At 41.8% G+C, this 17,212-nt stretch overlaps 1 protein-coding gene across 1 annotated transcript in view; it reads right to left on the reverse strand.

The window, feature by feature from the left end:
* The window catches only part of cherp (calcium homeostasis endoplasmic reticulum protein), a 77,407-nt gene that overhangs the window by 48,924 nt on the left and 11,271 nt on the right, over positions 1-17,212 (reverse strand). The window contains exons 3-6 of the mRNA XM_080213228.1: positions 8,993-9,231; positions 8,664-8,801; positions 6,698-6,849; positions 5,257-5,368 (exon numbers count right to left, since the gene is read on the reverse strand). Of these exons, the coding sequence (XP_080069354.1) occupies positions 5,257-5,368; positions 6,698-6,849; positions 8,664-8,801; positions 8,993-9,231 (641 nt within the window). The remainder of the gene's footprint in view (positions 1-5,256; positions 5,369-6,697; positions 6,850-8,663; positions 8,802-8,992; positions 9,232-17,212) is intronic.

Below are 17,212 nucleotides of genomic sequence, written 5' to 3' on the forward strand. Positions count from 1 at the left end.
AATATTCGGTCATAGGAGACTGAAAGGAAAGATCTAAAAAGCAGCACCTTTACCCGCTCTGCATCAAAACATTAGCAATCATTCCTTATTGCACTCAGGCCATGTTGTTACCACTCCATTCCCACTCTATGGCACAGTGATGGTCTGAGGATGTCTGAGGCCAGAACTCTCCATTCACCTGACGAAGAGGGAAACCTCGAAAGCTTGTGAGTCTATTATCAAATAAATCGTTTGGACTAAAACCTGGTGTTGTCAGACTTTTTACAGTGATGGTATACAGTGATGGAATAATTTTTCCCCCCCACTCTCTCCCCACCCATTTCCACCCCAGATATTTGTTCCTGGAGGGTTGGGGAGGAAAGGATCAAATTTCCTGAAACCATTCTCCCCTTTTTTTGGATACCCAGCCTTCTTCCTCACAGCTGGTGGGAAAGATGCATGACCTATTTCCACACTAGTCAATGACTCCTACAACTATTTGTTGGGAGAGGGGATGAGGGAACAGGTTCTGCTCAAGCATGACTACTGCATTTGGCTTATACTCATTCCTCAACTTTAACACAGACATCATCAGCTCCAACCTGTCCTTTCTCACTTAACTCGGTTCATTTCAGGAGGGCTCAGGCTACAGTATCAAGAATCATGGAATTATATACAATAAGTCTAGTAACATAATGATGTTTATCCTGCATATGAGCAGTAGCCTTAATCTTATAAGCCTCATTTGTTCTCAGATCATCTTACTCCCCTTTTCTTCAACCACCTTTCTAATCCTTACTTCAATGTTGCCATGGTCTCTGCTTTAATCTCTAACTCTGGCTCAGCATTTTGCAGCCTTACAACCCTGTGTATAAAATCCTTTTCCTGCTTTGTATCCTAGTATTCTTGACATCTAAATATTTTCCATTCCTTCACATGCTCACAACTACTGCGAACAGTTTTCTTTCCAGGTTATCCCATTCCTTTACATAATATGGTCCGATAATCTCCATTATTAACAAATTAACCCCAGCTTTTCACATCTTTCTCTATAGCTATATTTCCCCATGCAAGGTCTGGGTGGCACAGTAGCACAGTAGTTAGCACTGCTGCCTCACAGCCCCAGGGGCCTGAGTTCAATTCCCAGCTTGGATTTCTGTCTGTGTGGAGTTTGCACATTCTCCCCATGTCTGGGTGCTTGATTTCTTCCCACAGTCCAAAGATGTGTGGGTTAGGTTGATTGCCACGCTAAATTGACTCTAGTTTTGGGGGGGGAATTAGCAGGATAAATATGTGGGTTATAGGGATAGGGTGGGATTGTTGTCAGTGCAGGCTCGATGGGCTAAATGGCCTCTTTCTGCACTATAGGGATTCTATGATTCTGAGGTAGTTCCCAGTGAATTGATGCCATGACCTCTGTGAAGGTTCAATAGACTTTCTATACCATTGAGCTAAATAGTACATAGTATTTCAACTTTGACCTTATAAAGGATTTATATAGATCTATTATATCTACTTTAATACTCTGAAACATAGCTAAGGGAGGGACAGGACTGGCAGCTTACTGTTCCAGAGTACAGATACTACAGGAGGTAAGAGAGGAGCTGAAGTTGCACTTTTGATTAGAGAAAGCATCACGGCCGTACTGAGAGGATACATCCGAGGGTTCGCCACTGAGCTTACATGGGTAGAACTGAGAAATAAGAAGGGGGAAGTCACTTTGATAGGGTTGTACTATAGACCCCCAAATAGTCAGTGGGAAATTGAGAAGCAAATATGTAAGGAGATTACAGATAGCTCCAAGAAAAATAGGTTGGTAACAGTCGGAGATTTTAATTTTCCCAACATTGACCGGAACAACCATAGTATTAGAGGGTTGGATGGAGAGAAATTTGTTGAGTGTATTCAGGAGGAATTTCTCATTCAGTATATGGATGGCCCGACTAGAGAGGGGGCAAAACTTAACCTCCTCTTGGGAAATAAGGAAGGGCAGGTGACAGAAGTATTAGTCAGGGATTACTTTGGGACCAGTGATCATAATTCTATTAGTTTTAAGATAGCTATGGAGAATGATAGGTCTGTCCCAAAAGTTAAAATTCTAAATTGGGGCAAGGCCAATTTTGATGGTATCAGGCAGGAACTTTCAAAAGTTAATTGGGGAGTCTGTGGGAAGGCAAAGGGACGTCTGCTAAGTGGCATGCTTTCAAAAGTGTGTTAACCAGGGTTCAGGGTAAACACATTCCTCTTAGAGTGAAGGGCAAGGCTAGCAGAAGTCGGGAACCCTGGATGTCTCAGGTTATCAAGGCTCTGGTCAAGAAGAAAAATGAGGCACATGACATGCATAGGCAGCTGGGATCAAGTGAATCCCTTGAAGAGTATAGCGGATGTAGGAGTAGAGTTGAGAGAGAAATCAGGAGGGCAAAAAGGGGACACAAAATTGTTTGGATTCTCCTTTGCCTGATCTGCCAAAGAGCTTCTACAAATACATAAAGGGCAAAAGAGTAACAAAGGACAGAGTAGGGCCTCTTAAAGATCAACAAGATCATCTATGTGCAGATCCACAAGAAGTGGGTGAGATCCTAAATGAATATTTCTCATCAGTATTTACCGTTGAGAAAAGCACGGATGTTAGGGAACTTGGGAAAATAAACAGTGATGTCTTGAGGAGTGTACATGTTACAGAGAAAGAGGTGCTGGAAGTCTTAAAGCACATCAAGATAGATAAATCTCCAGGACCTGATGAAGTATATCCCAGGACATTATGGGAAGCTAGGGAGGAAATTGTGGGTCCCCTAGCCGAGATATTTGAATCATCGATATTCACAGGTGAAGTGCTTGAAAATTGAAGAGTAGCAAATGTTGTGCCTTTGTTTAAAACGAGCTGCATGGAAAAGCCTGGGAACTATAGGCCAGTGAGCCTCATATCTGTGATGGGCAAATTGGTGTAAGGTATTTTGAGAGACAGGACATACAGGCATTTGGAGATGCAAGGACTGATTAGGAACAGCCAGCATGGCTTTATGAGTGGAAAATCATGTCTCACATATTTAATTGAGTTTTTTGAAGGGGTAACCAAGAAGGTAGATGAGGGCAGTGAGTCAATGTTACCTACATGGACTTTAGCAAGGCCTTTTGATAAGGTACCGCATGGTAGGTTGTTGCATAAAGTTAAATCTCACAGGATCCAGGGTTACGTATCTAAATGGATACAAATTGGCTTCTTGACAGATGTCAGAGGGTGGTTATAGAGAACTTTTTCAAACTGGAAGCCTGTGACCAGCAGTGTGCCTCAGGGATCAGAGCTGGACCCACTATTATTTATATTAATGATTTGGATGAGAATATAGAGGACACGATTAGTAACTTTGTAGATGACACCAAGATTGGTGGCACAGTGGACAGTGAGGAAAGTTATCTCCAATTGCAATGGGATCTTGATCAATTGGGCCAGTGGGCTGACGAATGGCGGATGGAGTTTAATTTAGACAAAAGCAAGGTGATGTATTTTGGTAGATTGAACCAGGGCAGGACTTACTCAGTAAATGGTAAAGTGTTGGGGAGAGTTACAGAACAAAGAGGTCGCGGGGTACATGCGCATAGGTCTTTGAAAGTGGAGTCACAGGTGGACAGAGTGGTGAAGAAGGCATTCGGCATGCTTGGTTTCAGTCAGAACATCGAATACAGGAGTTGGGACGTCTTGTTGAAGTTGTACAAGACATTGGTAAGGCCACACTTGGAATACAGGGTGCAATTCTGATCAACCTATTATAGAAAGGATATTATTAAACTAGAAAGAGTGCAGAAAAGATTTACTAGGATGCTATCGGGGCTTGATGGATTGAGTTATAAGGAGAGGCTGGATAGACTGGGACTTTTTCCTCTGGAGCGTAGGAGGCTGAGGGATGACCTTACAGAGGTCTATAAAATAATGAGGGGCATAGACAAGGTAGATAGTCAATATCTTTTCCCAAAGATAGGGGAGTCTAAAACTAGACAGCATAAGTTTAAGGTGAAAGGGGAGAGATACAAACGTGTCCAGGGGGCAATTTTTTCACACAGAGGGTGGTGAGTGTCTGGAACAAGCTGCCAGAGGTCGTATTAGAGGCAGGTACAATTTTATCTTTTAAAAAGCATTTAGTCAGTTACATGGGTATGATGGACATCGAGGGATATGGGCCAAATGTGGGCAATTGGGATTAGCTTAAGGGCGGCATGGACAAGTTGGGCCAAAGGGCCTGTTTCCATGCTCTATGACTCTATATGTCTTGGCATAAAACCAGGTTTTCCATTAACTTTTTTAGGACCTTTTTCACTCGTGGGCTGATACTAAGATTTTTAAAATTAAAATTAACCTAGAGTCCGACTTCAGGTAGGAGGTTAAACAGAACAAGACATATTGCTGGCAGAGGGAGCTTGTTTCCTACAGACGAGTTTCAAAGGCATTATTAGCATCGTATAAAGATTAATCACTTTGAAAAATAATTTATGTTGGCATCGAGTGCAAGAGGCATTCCATGCTCATAAGTGATATGCCATAGTCCAAGCAACAGAAAATACCCACACCCCCAAATGTCACGCATAACGACAATTTTAGGTCAAATCGTTATGTCCTGCAGTAGAAACCCACAAGCAATAAAACAATGGGCTGCCCCACTAGAGCATTACATCACTGAAATGGGGTAGGGAGAGGAAGGGAACTGAGCAAAATATATGGTGCCAATCAGCTTTTAGTTGGCATTTTGAACACACAATGAAAAAGTGATGTACCTGGGCAAGCAGATATCTGCCTTCATGTGGAACTGTCTGATAAAATACTGTTTTAACACAGCACTACACAAATTATTTTCCAAAATGACTTAGTTTTAACATGAAAATTGATGCGACTTTAGATGCCAACAAAAATTAAAAACAACAAAGCAGCACACTGCAACATTCAGTATATAATTACTGAAGTTTGATATATTAAATCAACATACGTCATATAAATACAAAAATCTAAGTTTTTTAAGTACGTACGTGATTAAAATTTTGTGTAGTTACCAGTCTTTTAGTGCATCTGAGCTGCTCCAAGTTACGGAGCTTGGCTGGAAAGCAGCAGAAGCGTGGGTTGCGGGTTTTGATGCGGCTGATGTTGGTTCCCAGATCATTCAGCACTGCCGAGATGACCGGGTTGGGATCAGCCACCCCACAGATTAATAAGATTAAAAATTCTGAAAAATTATATTATTGTCCTCTCGTAGCACATAAGCTGATTTATGAGCATTTGGGGAGAATTACCCGTGCAATCTTCTGTTGTTTGTCCTCTTCCACTGCAAGAAAGCTAGTGCAGTAAATAGGAACCACAACCTTTTGTAGGGCTGCGAGAAGGTCTCGAGCTTGTTTCCGCTGACTGTGAATACACAACAAAAGAAAGGTGAGGCACTACATGTTCCACAAACAAGGAAAAATTCAATTATTTCCAATATTAGAACTTTTCTGTACATTTGCACACATTTCACAGACATAAAATGTGTAAAATGATAAAATACAATGCCACTGACCACAGAAATGTTAATGATACCATCACCGTAGAGCTCAAAACAGTGGAGAAAAAAGATCCATGTATATTTGCAGGATCACAGCTCCTGCAGTCTGTGTTTTAATCACAGGGTGGTATATTTTGTCTCAGAATTTTGTGAAGTAGCAGAAATGAAGTGCTGTAAAGGTTTTGCTCTCATTAGTAAAGTTGGAGTTCAACAACTTCTGAATAATTACTTACTCAGAACTACGCTAATCAGGTCATTATATCTTTTATATAAAGAACACATTTCTGCACGTGTGAATCTATCTGATTTCTGACTGCATGTTCATCTGGTGGAATATACCATGAGGTTGTGCCTCCTAACCTGCAACATCTGCTTCAGGTTAATTTCTTGATCTAAGATGGGCATGTTTACTGTTTGTACCCATAGAGCTGGAACGGGAGCATGAATCTAATTCCCAGTCCCCACTGAATGGATCTAAGCAGTAGTACATGATAGTCATAGTTAAAGAAACTAACTCAAAACAGATCAGATATTAGATAGTAGGAATACAAGATATACAAGATATACAAGATACAAAATATACAGAATTGGCTAAGATGTTTGGCATAGACAGATTGACATCTGGGCATTGAAGAAAGTGCTACAGACGAGTAATGTGGACAGTTGATATCAATGGTAAAACACAGAATTTGACCCCATTTTTTGCCTTTTCCCCCTTCCCTGTATCATGCATTATACTTGCCTTGAGCACTAGATCTGTGTTTGCACCATTCTATTGTAAGTGGTCATAAGGAGGTGCTGGAAGGTAATCCAGGGTGAGTTGACCCGTAATTTTCCTCCTCTGCAACCTCAAGGAAGGGTGCCTGATCTTGGTTTGGTGTCTGCTAGGATGGTACAGCTGGGATTCATGTAGGATATATCCATGTGCCTCCACTCCATGACACAGCATATTGGAGATGCCACCTGCAGCCTCGCCACATCTCCATCACAGTGAAACCATGACGAACACTTAGATTACTGAGAAATGATGAGGGATTCTGCAGAATGGGGATAAATCAGAGTACCACATCCAAATTCCTGCTCAAATCCAAATACAGACTGGATTTCCTCCCACCCCAATATATCGGTCATACATAAGAGCTTTGGGTATCTTCTATCAAATGCTCAGGATTTTCTATCCATCAGATACTAACCAGTGATGCAGTACATCATTTATCAGGTAGATCAGATGAAGACGCAGTTCAAAGTGGGCTCCTTCAGCTGTGATGCGGTTTCTCAGGTGGCCAGACATTAGTTCACAGTGCTGTGGGGTTTTTGCATTGTTAAACATCCAGTTCTTACCAGCCTAAGGAAGAAAAAAAGAAAATGGCAGGAGATCATGGAGAGGTTGGTCACTTCTTTGAACTGTGATAAGTCAAGTAACTTAAAGAATAAGTATCATTCACAAAAGTAAATAATTAAAAAGCTATTAAAATCTTTTTGCTTTTCTTTCTGACCTTAATGTCAACTTTCAAAAAAATTGAATGGTAGGTGTTACTAATTTATTGGAAAGAAAATATTACATGACAATGTTTTAATTTCAGTTGTTCTCAAGGTTCAGGAATTTTGAATAGCGTCCTTTCACTGTCAACTGCTCCATATAACTACGGTTCAGGAGGTAACTGTAATAGTTAAAGTGCTAGAAGCATTGGGATATTCCAAAGTTGATTCAAACAACCCGATTTAGCCTTTACATCACTCTCTGAAATACAGTACAACAGGTGGAAAGTAGGATAAAGGGTGCATGCATGTGAGCAATATTCTCTCTAAGTCAGTGGGGGCCACATGTGGCTATTAGGTTCTGAGTGTGGCCCACAGACATGCTGTTGACCGCAGTCCACACGCAAGGTTGCCATATTCCGTTGATTTCCAATCTTCACAGTTTTCTTCCTACGGTTATGATTGAGGTGATATGCACGTAAAGCAAGGTCGTATGAAATAATCTATGTGCTAATTGCACGTAACGTTGATTCTGAGAGTTGCACGCTCCCTCTGCCTCCAAGGTATGAATATTTCTTCTGTTTCTAACCATTCGAAGTTGATGATAGTTCTATTAATACATGAATAACAAAGCATTTTCTATAATACGATATGAAATATTTGGCATGTGGGGTCACAGTTAGGGAACAAGCCCGATTTCAATCTTGTGGCCCACTGAGATGAAGGAAGGCCACTCGTGACTCACTCAGTAGCCTAGTTTGCTCATCACTGCTCTACGTCAAACAGCAACCTGAAGCTCCCACTCAGACCAAGCACAAGCTTCAGGTTATCATTGTGCAGAGTGGTGCACTTGTATGAATTGGTCCATGCATAACAAATAAAAATGAAATGAGATGAAATGAGTACTAGACTCCCCTACCTTGGGAAAAGATATTGACTATCTAGGTGATCTATGCCCCTCATTATTTTATAGACTCTAAGATCATCCCCAAACTTCCTACGCTCCAAGGAAAAAAGTCCACCTCCCACATTCCCCCCGCCCCGCCACTCGCCTGCTTAATTACTCATTGATACATTACTCACTCTCAAAAACCAGATAACTGTGACCACCAAAACAGTAGCAATGTATTTTTACTTTTCTTCATACTCTCATTTTCTACCTGCTGTTGAATGTGGCATCAAAAATTGGAACTAGTTCCACAAGAATGAAACCTCCCTCCAAAAAATCTGGCAATGTGACTGTTCTCCATGTGAAAGTCCAGATTGAATGTACCGATGATAGCTGACCACAGTCAGTGCCAACTCTGACTGTGTCTGAACTCAGTGTCCATATGTACAAACACATTCCAGGCACACTGGTTAGTGAAGTGGAATTCTAGCATTGCCTCTGCACTGGGGATGGCGAACCTAATTCTAGTAAACCTACTGCTGCCTTTAATGATGTCAGATAACTCAACATAAGCCAGGAGTCAAGCCTTTCAGAGCCGTTTAGTCTGTGTCATCTTGAGCTATGGCACAAATAGTATTACACCTCTCCCTTCACTCCATCACAAACTGTGTTGACCTGAGTGCTTTGATATAAGCTTTGGTAGCTAAAGTTAAAGATAAAGGCTCAGCGACAACATGAATCATGGTTTTATACAGGGCCAATGTGCAGAGATAATAAAAGAGACACCATACTGAGATGGCATCTTTGGTACAGCTGTCAATAATGGGCTGTAAGAGACTGTCAAACTCGGTCATGTCCAGCTGCGTCTCTGACAGGAGCTTCTGAATTTGCTGTTCCATTGCCAAGGCAATTGCTGCAGTTATCTGTTCCTGTGCAAAAATGAAAAAAGCTTCATTAGTTATGAGAAAGAATCAAAGGATAAGAGCAAATTACATAAATGCATATTCGGTATTGGTTCTGATGAATTGTTACATCTCATAATGTGTAACTGGATTTATAGTATGCCAGGATAATGGAACATGAGCTCATCAATTGAATGCTGCCCGGTACAGTTACTGACCTGTCTCTGCATGAGGAGGTGCTGCTCCTGCTGTTGCAGATTCCACAGGCTCTGCTGTATCAGCTCCTCCAGCTGTGGCTGGCCAGGAGCTGGAGGTGTAGGTGGTTGAGTTAGAGTTGGGGCAGGAGCTGGGACTGGCACAGCTGTGGAGGCAGGAGGAGGAACTGGGGCTGGGATTGGAGCTGGCACAGGGGCTTGAGCTGGAGGTTCACTTTCCTGCCCTGACGGATTGCACAACACTGCAAAAAGAACAGAAATAAGTTAATGTTAAATATTCCACCATTTCATGTTTTTCATCACAAAGTGAACAATACGGTTCAACTTCTGTCAGTATCTCTGATGCAATTCTCTTTATAACACCACCCCCCCCCTTCTTCGAGACCATGCAGAGATCCAGGTCCTTGGGCAGTGCAGGCCTTCTGGTGCCTCAGGAATAAATTATTCACCAGGTAAAGGCACAACTGAGCTAGACTTGATATTATCCTCACCAGACACCTATCTTAAACCGGATTTCACTGCACATCCAATCACGTGTGTGACCCTTTCCTTTAACCAGCTCAAGGACACTGAGATGGCCTGTCAACTTTCCAGAAGCTAATTAATTCAGGGTAGATGACCTCATTGACCTTGCAAGACCAGACTGGAGATCCTTTCTGGTCCACATGATTCAATGCCATACCAAAACTGAACATTTAAGGAGCTTGATCTTGGGTTCAGATATAGCTTGGCACAACATCAAGGGCCGAAGGGCCTGTACTGTGCTGTTCTGTTCTATATACCCAGGACAGCAAAACGGGAATTTTGCTTTCTAAAATACAATCTTTTGACCAGAAACAGAAACAATTTTGTTGCAGGAATATTTTCTTCCACTTATCAGCAAGAACATTCTGTTCCACCACTGACTGCAAACATGTAATTATATTCAATGGTCTTTGTCACTCTGAATAGCATTTCATGTTGCTATTGCTATGACATTCAATTCATCAGTAGAACCAATTACTCCTACAGTCTATTGGTTGAATTTGGTCACATTTCAGCTGGTTAGAAAAATCCAAGAATGGATATGACCACATATCAGACGTGGCTCAGGAACAGCATACTCACCCAAGCCAGAATGTTGTGAGTTCACATCCCAACCAGGGACCTTGGCACATAATCTAGGTTAATACTAAATAAAATACTGAGCGAAGGTTGCATTGTCAATGGTGCTGTCTTTTGCATGAAAACAGATGATCTGCCCCTCCTGTAAACTGAATGCATGCCTTGATTTACTACAATCAGATGTGTTCTTCACTGATTTGCAAAGGAAATAGTACCTTTTAGATAGGAGCAGGTTAACAATGACCACAAGGAATGCAAAAACAGGATAGCTATGCATATACATTTACACACAAAGGTTGGGTACTAAAAGCACAAATAGGAAGGAATATGATGTAGTGCTAAGAACAGAAATGTGGCTTAAAGATGGTGAGAGTGCCCTATTTAACATACAAGCGTATAGAGTATTCAGGAAAGACAGAAAAGGAAAAAGGGAGGTAGGTACCAGTAATGAGTAATTAGACATTGTAGTTTTGCAAAGAGAGGGTTTCCTTTTGAAGGCAAGGACAGAGTCTGTTTGGTTAGAGTAGAGAAGCTACTTGGGCTTCCTAATAGTGAGAACATCAAGGATCAATTCTGCAAGAAAATCACTGAAATGTAATAGTGTTACTGAGGGACTTTAATTACTCAAACATTGAGGAATTTCTGATCTGTGTTCAAGGAGAGCTTCCTTCACCAGCATGTTCTTGGTCCAACCAGAGGTGAAGCATTGTTCGATCCGATACTAGAAAATGAGGTAGGCCGATTGGGTCAAGTGTCTATGGGGGAGCATTTGGCCAACAGTGATCATCGTATCACAGGTTTTAGATTAATAATGGAAAATAGCAAAGAACAATCTGATATAGAAGTTCTAAATTGGGAGAGCTCATTTCAACACAAAGAGAAAGGATCTAGCCAGGTTAAACTAGAAATAGAGACCAGCAGGAAAATCTGTAATGTAACTATGGTGATCTTTAAGGAAGATGTGCTTCAAGTACAGACTAGGTGCAGTGTAAAAAGGGCAAGATAGGGCTCCTTGGATGACAAAGAAGAAAAAGGTTATGATGACACAAAAAAAGAGGGTGCATGATGCATGTCAGGCAAGTTCGTCAAGTGAAAACCAGGACAAATAGAATAGGTTGAGATGGCAATTGAAGAGGAAAGTAAGACTAAGAGAGAGAGAGAGAGATAATGAAAATAGAATGGCTGTTAACATTAAAACGAATTCAAAAATCTTCTATAAACATGTAAATAGTAAGCAGGTAGTAAGAGGTGAAGTGGGTCTTATGAGGCAAAAAGAGGATGGTAACTGCTTAGAGGTGCAGGGCAAGGTTAGAATACTTAAGAGTTCTTCATACCAATGTTTATTAAGGAAGAAGAAAAGGTAGAATAGCAGAAGTGGAGATACTCGAGGCAATGAATAGCGTGAAAATTGAAAGGGAGGTACTGGAAAGGTTGGCAACGCTGAAGATAGATAAGCGAGCTTGTCAGACGTGCATCCCGGGATCTTATAGGAAGGGGATATGGAGACATTAGAAGAGCTTGCCTTGACATTTCAATCTTCCCTAGACATAGGAGAGATGCCAGAAGATTGGAGAGTGGCAAATGTGACACCCTTATTCCAGAAATGGTACAAGCACAATACCAGCAACTACATTTCAGTAAGGTTTTGGAACTCTTGGAAAAGCACAACGGACAGATTTGCGCTAATTAAGGAGAACCAGTACGGATTTGTAGAAGACAGATTATGCCCAACTAATCTAATTGAATTTTTGATGAAGTAACAGAGAAGGTTAATGAAGGAATGTTATGGGTTGACTACATGAATGTTAAGAAATTGTTTGACAAGGTACCACATAAAAGACTGATTCATAAAATTGAGGCTTATGGAATAGGAAAACCAATGTGCAACTGGATAAGAAATTGCTTTAGGATAGCAAGCAACGAGTTGTAGTACAGAAGTTGCTTATCAGACTGAAGAGTAGCAAGCAATCATCTTCCCCAAGGGTCAGTGCTAGAACCACTGTTTCTTTCAGTGTACAAGTGACTTGGTGTTTGGAATGAGAGTAATGTTTCAACATTTGTAGATGGTATCAAAACTGGAGGAGTGGCAAATAGGAAGGATGATACAAATTGTCTGCAACAGATCTCACAGACTCAGAGTCTACACTGCAGAAAGAGGCCCTTCGGCCTCACAGTAACTTCATTGCAGTGTTAATGTAAACTTACTTGCAACACTAATAAATAAAAAAAAAGTGGGCTAACAAAACGGACAGACAAGTGGCAGATGGAATTCACTGCAAAGTAGTATGAGGTGATGCACTATGGCACCTTGGACATGGAAAGGCAATATAAACTCAACGGTTCAGCTCTGAAGAGTATGCAGGAACAGAAATAACTGGGGGATACTTTCTAAGATTGACGTATGTGTATCAGGATATTTTGATCAGTGAGCAAAGCATTTGGGGTCTTGGGTTTCACAAATAAAGACACTTGAGTACAAAAGCTTATGACGCATTGGTCCTGGAGAGACGCAGATGTGATTTACCAGAATATTTTCAGGGTTGGGGTGAGGGTTAAATTGGAAAGGTTGGGTCTATTTTCTCAGAGCAAAGGAGATTTTCTGGAGGAATATAAGATGATAAGGATAGACAAGGTAGGCAAGGCAAACTTTCCCATTCATTGATTGAAAAAGGACTAGGGGACAGAGATTTAAGATTTTAGGCAAGAGGTGCAGGAGAACATGACAAAAAGCTTTATTGTGCAGCAAAGGACAATTAGGAATGGACAGTAAATACTGTCCTAACCAGCGATACCCATATCCCATGAAAGAACTAAAACAAACAGAGGTACTGACCTGAAAACTTGCTGCCCACAAGGACAGTAAATGTTAAAACAATGATTTCAAAAGGTAATTGGATGGGCACTTGTAGGAAATGAACTTGCAGAGCTATGGCGTTGAATGGGGGAGCAGGACTGACTGGACTCATTGGGCTGAATGGTCTCTTTCTGCGCTGCAAATACCTTTACGACATCTTGAAGTATTTTATAGAGTTATAGAGGTTTACAGCATGGAAGTTTACAACATGTAGGCAAACAAAATAACCAGTGCCTTCAAATTTAAATAGTTACAATTCAAAAGCCAATTAGAAATTTTCAGTAAGAATATTTTTTGTCTTTTTGTGTGTAATGCCACTCACCCTATCAAACAAAAGCATAAACCATAAGCATACATACCAATACAAGTATGAACTTGCCATTTTTGGCCCAATGGTTAAATGAAAAGAAACAGAACTCCTGATAAAAATGAAAAGTAAAAGCAGAGTAGATGCATGGTAATTGGTTAAAATTATAGACAGATAGAAAATGTTTCTTGCATTTTGTGATGATACTGTGCCTTTAAGTAATTTATTTATATCATGTTTCTTGTAACAGGTATGTTTAGAATTCAGCTGTTTACACAGTGCTGATTTGTCTGCACCAGGCAGCTCATAAACTGAGAATGCAAATAAATAATTGATCTTAGCTAATGGGATGTTTGTTTTAATCAGAGCTAATGCATTTTTGTTTATTTTTTCCCCCAGGCATTTCAGAGTAGGGTTTTCATCAGGTTGACTGACAAGAGACAGTTATGTGCTAGTGGGAAGAGTTAAGCTTCCAGGGAAAAGCAAGCAGTTTCTGAATGGTTCTGAAAGAAGCAAGGTGTATCTCTGCCTCTCTCTCTGAAGGCTGCTGTTTGACTGTCAGAAGGCCGGTGTCTCTCTCTCTCTCTCTCTCTCCAGAAGCATTCAAAGATCTAGGATTGTTAGCAAGTACATAAGCTTGTGCTGTTTGCTAACTGATTTTAAAGAGGAGTTTATAAGAGGAATATTGCTTGAATTAGAACAAATAGAGATAGATTAGCAGTTCAGTGTACCTTGACATGTTTAAATATTTCAATTGGTAAAATTTAAGCTAATTTATTGGTTATAGTTAAACTGTATTGTTAATATGAAGTTTGTTTTGATAAATGCTTCCTAGTGTATCAACAGAATTACAAATGGAATGAAACACCTTGGGCGGAATTTTATGAGATTGATTCTAAGTGTTCAGCAAGCATGAAAATGGGAGAATCCCTGATCTGTTTTTGGGTGCGTTGGGCCCAACCTTTAGCACTTAGTCACTGAAAAAATGATGTAGACCATTTCTAGCTGCTATAGGCAGTAGGCCAGCCAGCCTGCAGAGTGAGCATGTGATTCTGCACATGCTCAATAGCAACTGCAGGGCTCTGACACAGAGAGAGAATGCTGCCAGGCCTCTGCTACTGCAGGCAGCCTCAACCAGCTTGCCCCCCTCCCCGCAACTGTGGGGGCCCATGGCCAACTGCGAAGCCCAGAATTCATGGGCATCTAGCCCCCTGCCACCAAGACCAATTGGGTTCTCCCTTCCCCAATACAGTTGCAACTAGAGTGGTAGTGACGCCCCTCCCCGGATACAATCCTGTTGCAGAACAACTCTCCTCAATTCTGTTGTGGAATGTTCAACCAGCCCCTTCCCTTATCCACCTGATCCAATTCCATTACAGAGTGCGCAGCGGGTCCCGTTCCCCCTCCCCAATCTGATCCCATTGCAGAGAGCACAGCGAGTTTGCCTCCCCCACTTCGTGCTGAGCTACCACTGGCCCTAAACCCAGCCCAGTGGGCAGTACCCAAGTGCCTGGCTGGCAGCCCAATGGGCAGTGCCTTACCCACAGCCTCCCTGGGAGGTCTCAATAGCCTCCAGTTGCACCAATGAGGTCAACAGGACTGTTTCCCGCTTGTGGGGAGCAGGTACTTTCCTCGCCAGGGAGAACATCTCCTGGTAAGGCCATAATGGCAAGTGAGCTCAGATGATTGAGCGCCAGACTCACTAAACACATGGAAATTCAAATCTAAATATATCTGAATAAGTTATTCAGTCTCTCACTGGACATCCAACTCTCATAAAATCGCAAGAGCTGAGAAATTAAGCATGATCTTGATTTCTCAGCTCTCATACGATTTTACCAGCATGCTCCGCCAATCAAAATTCTGCCCCTTATCTCACATTAATGTCAAAAATTTTTTAAAAATTGGGGTCTAGTCAAACTTCATAATAAAGCTAGGGGTTTCTGATCTGGTCCCTAACAATTCTCAGTGGAAAATTCCATCTCTCAGCCAAGCTAAAAGTAAAATAAGTTTCCAGCTGGGTTGTGACAACTGTCTACCTATGTTACCAGCATTTTACTTTAAACTCAAATTCTTAAGTACAGCTAAGTTGATGACTGTGTGACTAGTTTGTACTTCTTTCACTCCCAAGCAGGTTGAAAGATAAGGGAATCAATACTTCTAAACACAGTGCTGGGAAAGCAGTCAGAATTCTATGACGGGGACTGAGGTCTCGACTGCCAATTGGAGAGCCAGCGAGACACCTGCATTATCTCCTTTGGAGAATGTCAAATTACAAACCAATCAAGCAATTAACAGGCCAGTGGGACATCCTCCACAGGCTCTGAGGGCAGGAAGTCCTACCCAGCCAAGAATTGCCAGTCAGAGAATTTGCTCAGCAACATTACCAGGGAGGGTCATGGAGTAACCCACAACAGAAGTAAGTAAAGGGAGAGGTTTGTTGGGGTTGGGTTTGTTGGGGTTGGATTTGTGGGGGAAGAGGTCAGCAGCAAGTCTGGAGGTGGCTCGAAGCTGAGCCCTCCTCCCCCCTCCCAGGTCCCTCGATCAAATGAGGGAACAATTCCCTCCTCCCTCCCGCAGACCATAAGCAGCCAGTACAGGTTTGCTTGTTGTGCTCTCTACATGGCAATCGGCTGGCTTGCTGCTGGGCTGATACCAGCCACAGTGAACGAGGCCCTTAAGCCGGCACTAACTGCCTACATAACGGCCTCAATTAGTGGTGAAGTGGCATGGCCAACTACAGGCCTTCCTTCCATGGGCTTAATTGAGTGAAGGTGGGAAAGTGACATGGAGCCCACCCACCATGATTCTATCTGATTGAATGGCCTCTCAGCCTCCTACTCATCACTGGGGAGGACATAAAATATCACCATAAAAGTACACTGGAGGGTGGAAATCAGGGAATTTGTAACTTGTTCAACTGTGATCATGCAATTTGACCAGCACTTAGGACATTAATAGGATCAGAAATAGGCCATTCAGCCCACCCAGCCTGCTTTCCCAATGAAATCATGACCAATCTTATATGATAATTCTCAACGCCACCTTCTTGTCTTATCCCCATAGCCCTAAGAATCCCTTATTGATTAAAAATCAGTCTTGAACATACTTAATGACCCAACCTCTACGGTGAAGAATTCCACAGATTCACTCCCTTCTGATTTGGATAGCTACGGCCATTTCCTGGAATCCCCTAGCTAATGGTTGTGTGGGAGTGCAGTCACTAAGTGGGCTGCAGTGGCAACTCACCAACACTTTCTGAAGAGGTGGTCAATATATGAACGCCAGTCTCATCCGTGACACTCCGAGACCTCAAAATGAGTTATGGAAAAGCCAAACAGATCTCCCATAAGGTCAGGAAAGGATGCCACTATAGGAGTTGTCCAATTTAATGTATGGTGTCCTGATTTGAAATGCTACTTTGAGCTATTCCTCCTTTTCTACCTGGTGAATTTTAGGTCATCCACAAGGTAATTCACAAAATTTTCACTTAGCTGGGGCACTTAATTGGTTAAATTTTGTAAAGCATTTGGTAAATTCTGCTTTAGTGTACAGTAGATCAGATACATTTCCCATCAGACAATATATGCAACAGGACAAGTCCAAGAAGTGGAAGAGTCACTAGTCAACTATACTCAAAGCTTTCTCATTACAATCTCAAGACTATTAGCTTAGCGCCTAACTTTCCCAGATTTCATTTTAGTACGGTGTATTGTTGGTGCTCTCTACACCTACCTCAGCACAACATTCAAAATACCCTGCTCCCAGAGGTTACACTAAGCTGTGGTGGAAAGTACTTTGATAATAGTAAGATGGAAATGTTCAGCATTGCCCTCTGTCACCCTCTCCTCGGGTAGGATTTGGTTGCTTTGTGCTAGGATCCCTATTCTACAATTTTAAGGGATGAACAGGGATAGACCACTGAATCTCTTGAACCTGCTCCACTAGATCAGGGCAG

This window comes from Carcharhinus amblyrhynchos, chromosome 26 (assembly GCF_965287045.1).
Source record: "Carcharhinus amblyrhynchos chromosome 26, sCarAmb.v2.hapA, whole genome shotgun sequence".
NCBI classification, from domain to species: Eukaryota; Metazoa; Chordata; class Chondrichthyes; order Carcharhiniformes; family Carcharhinidae; genus Carcharhinus; species Carcharhinus amblyrhynchos.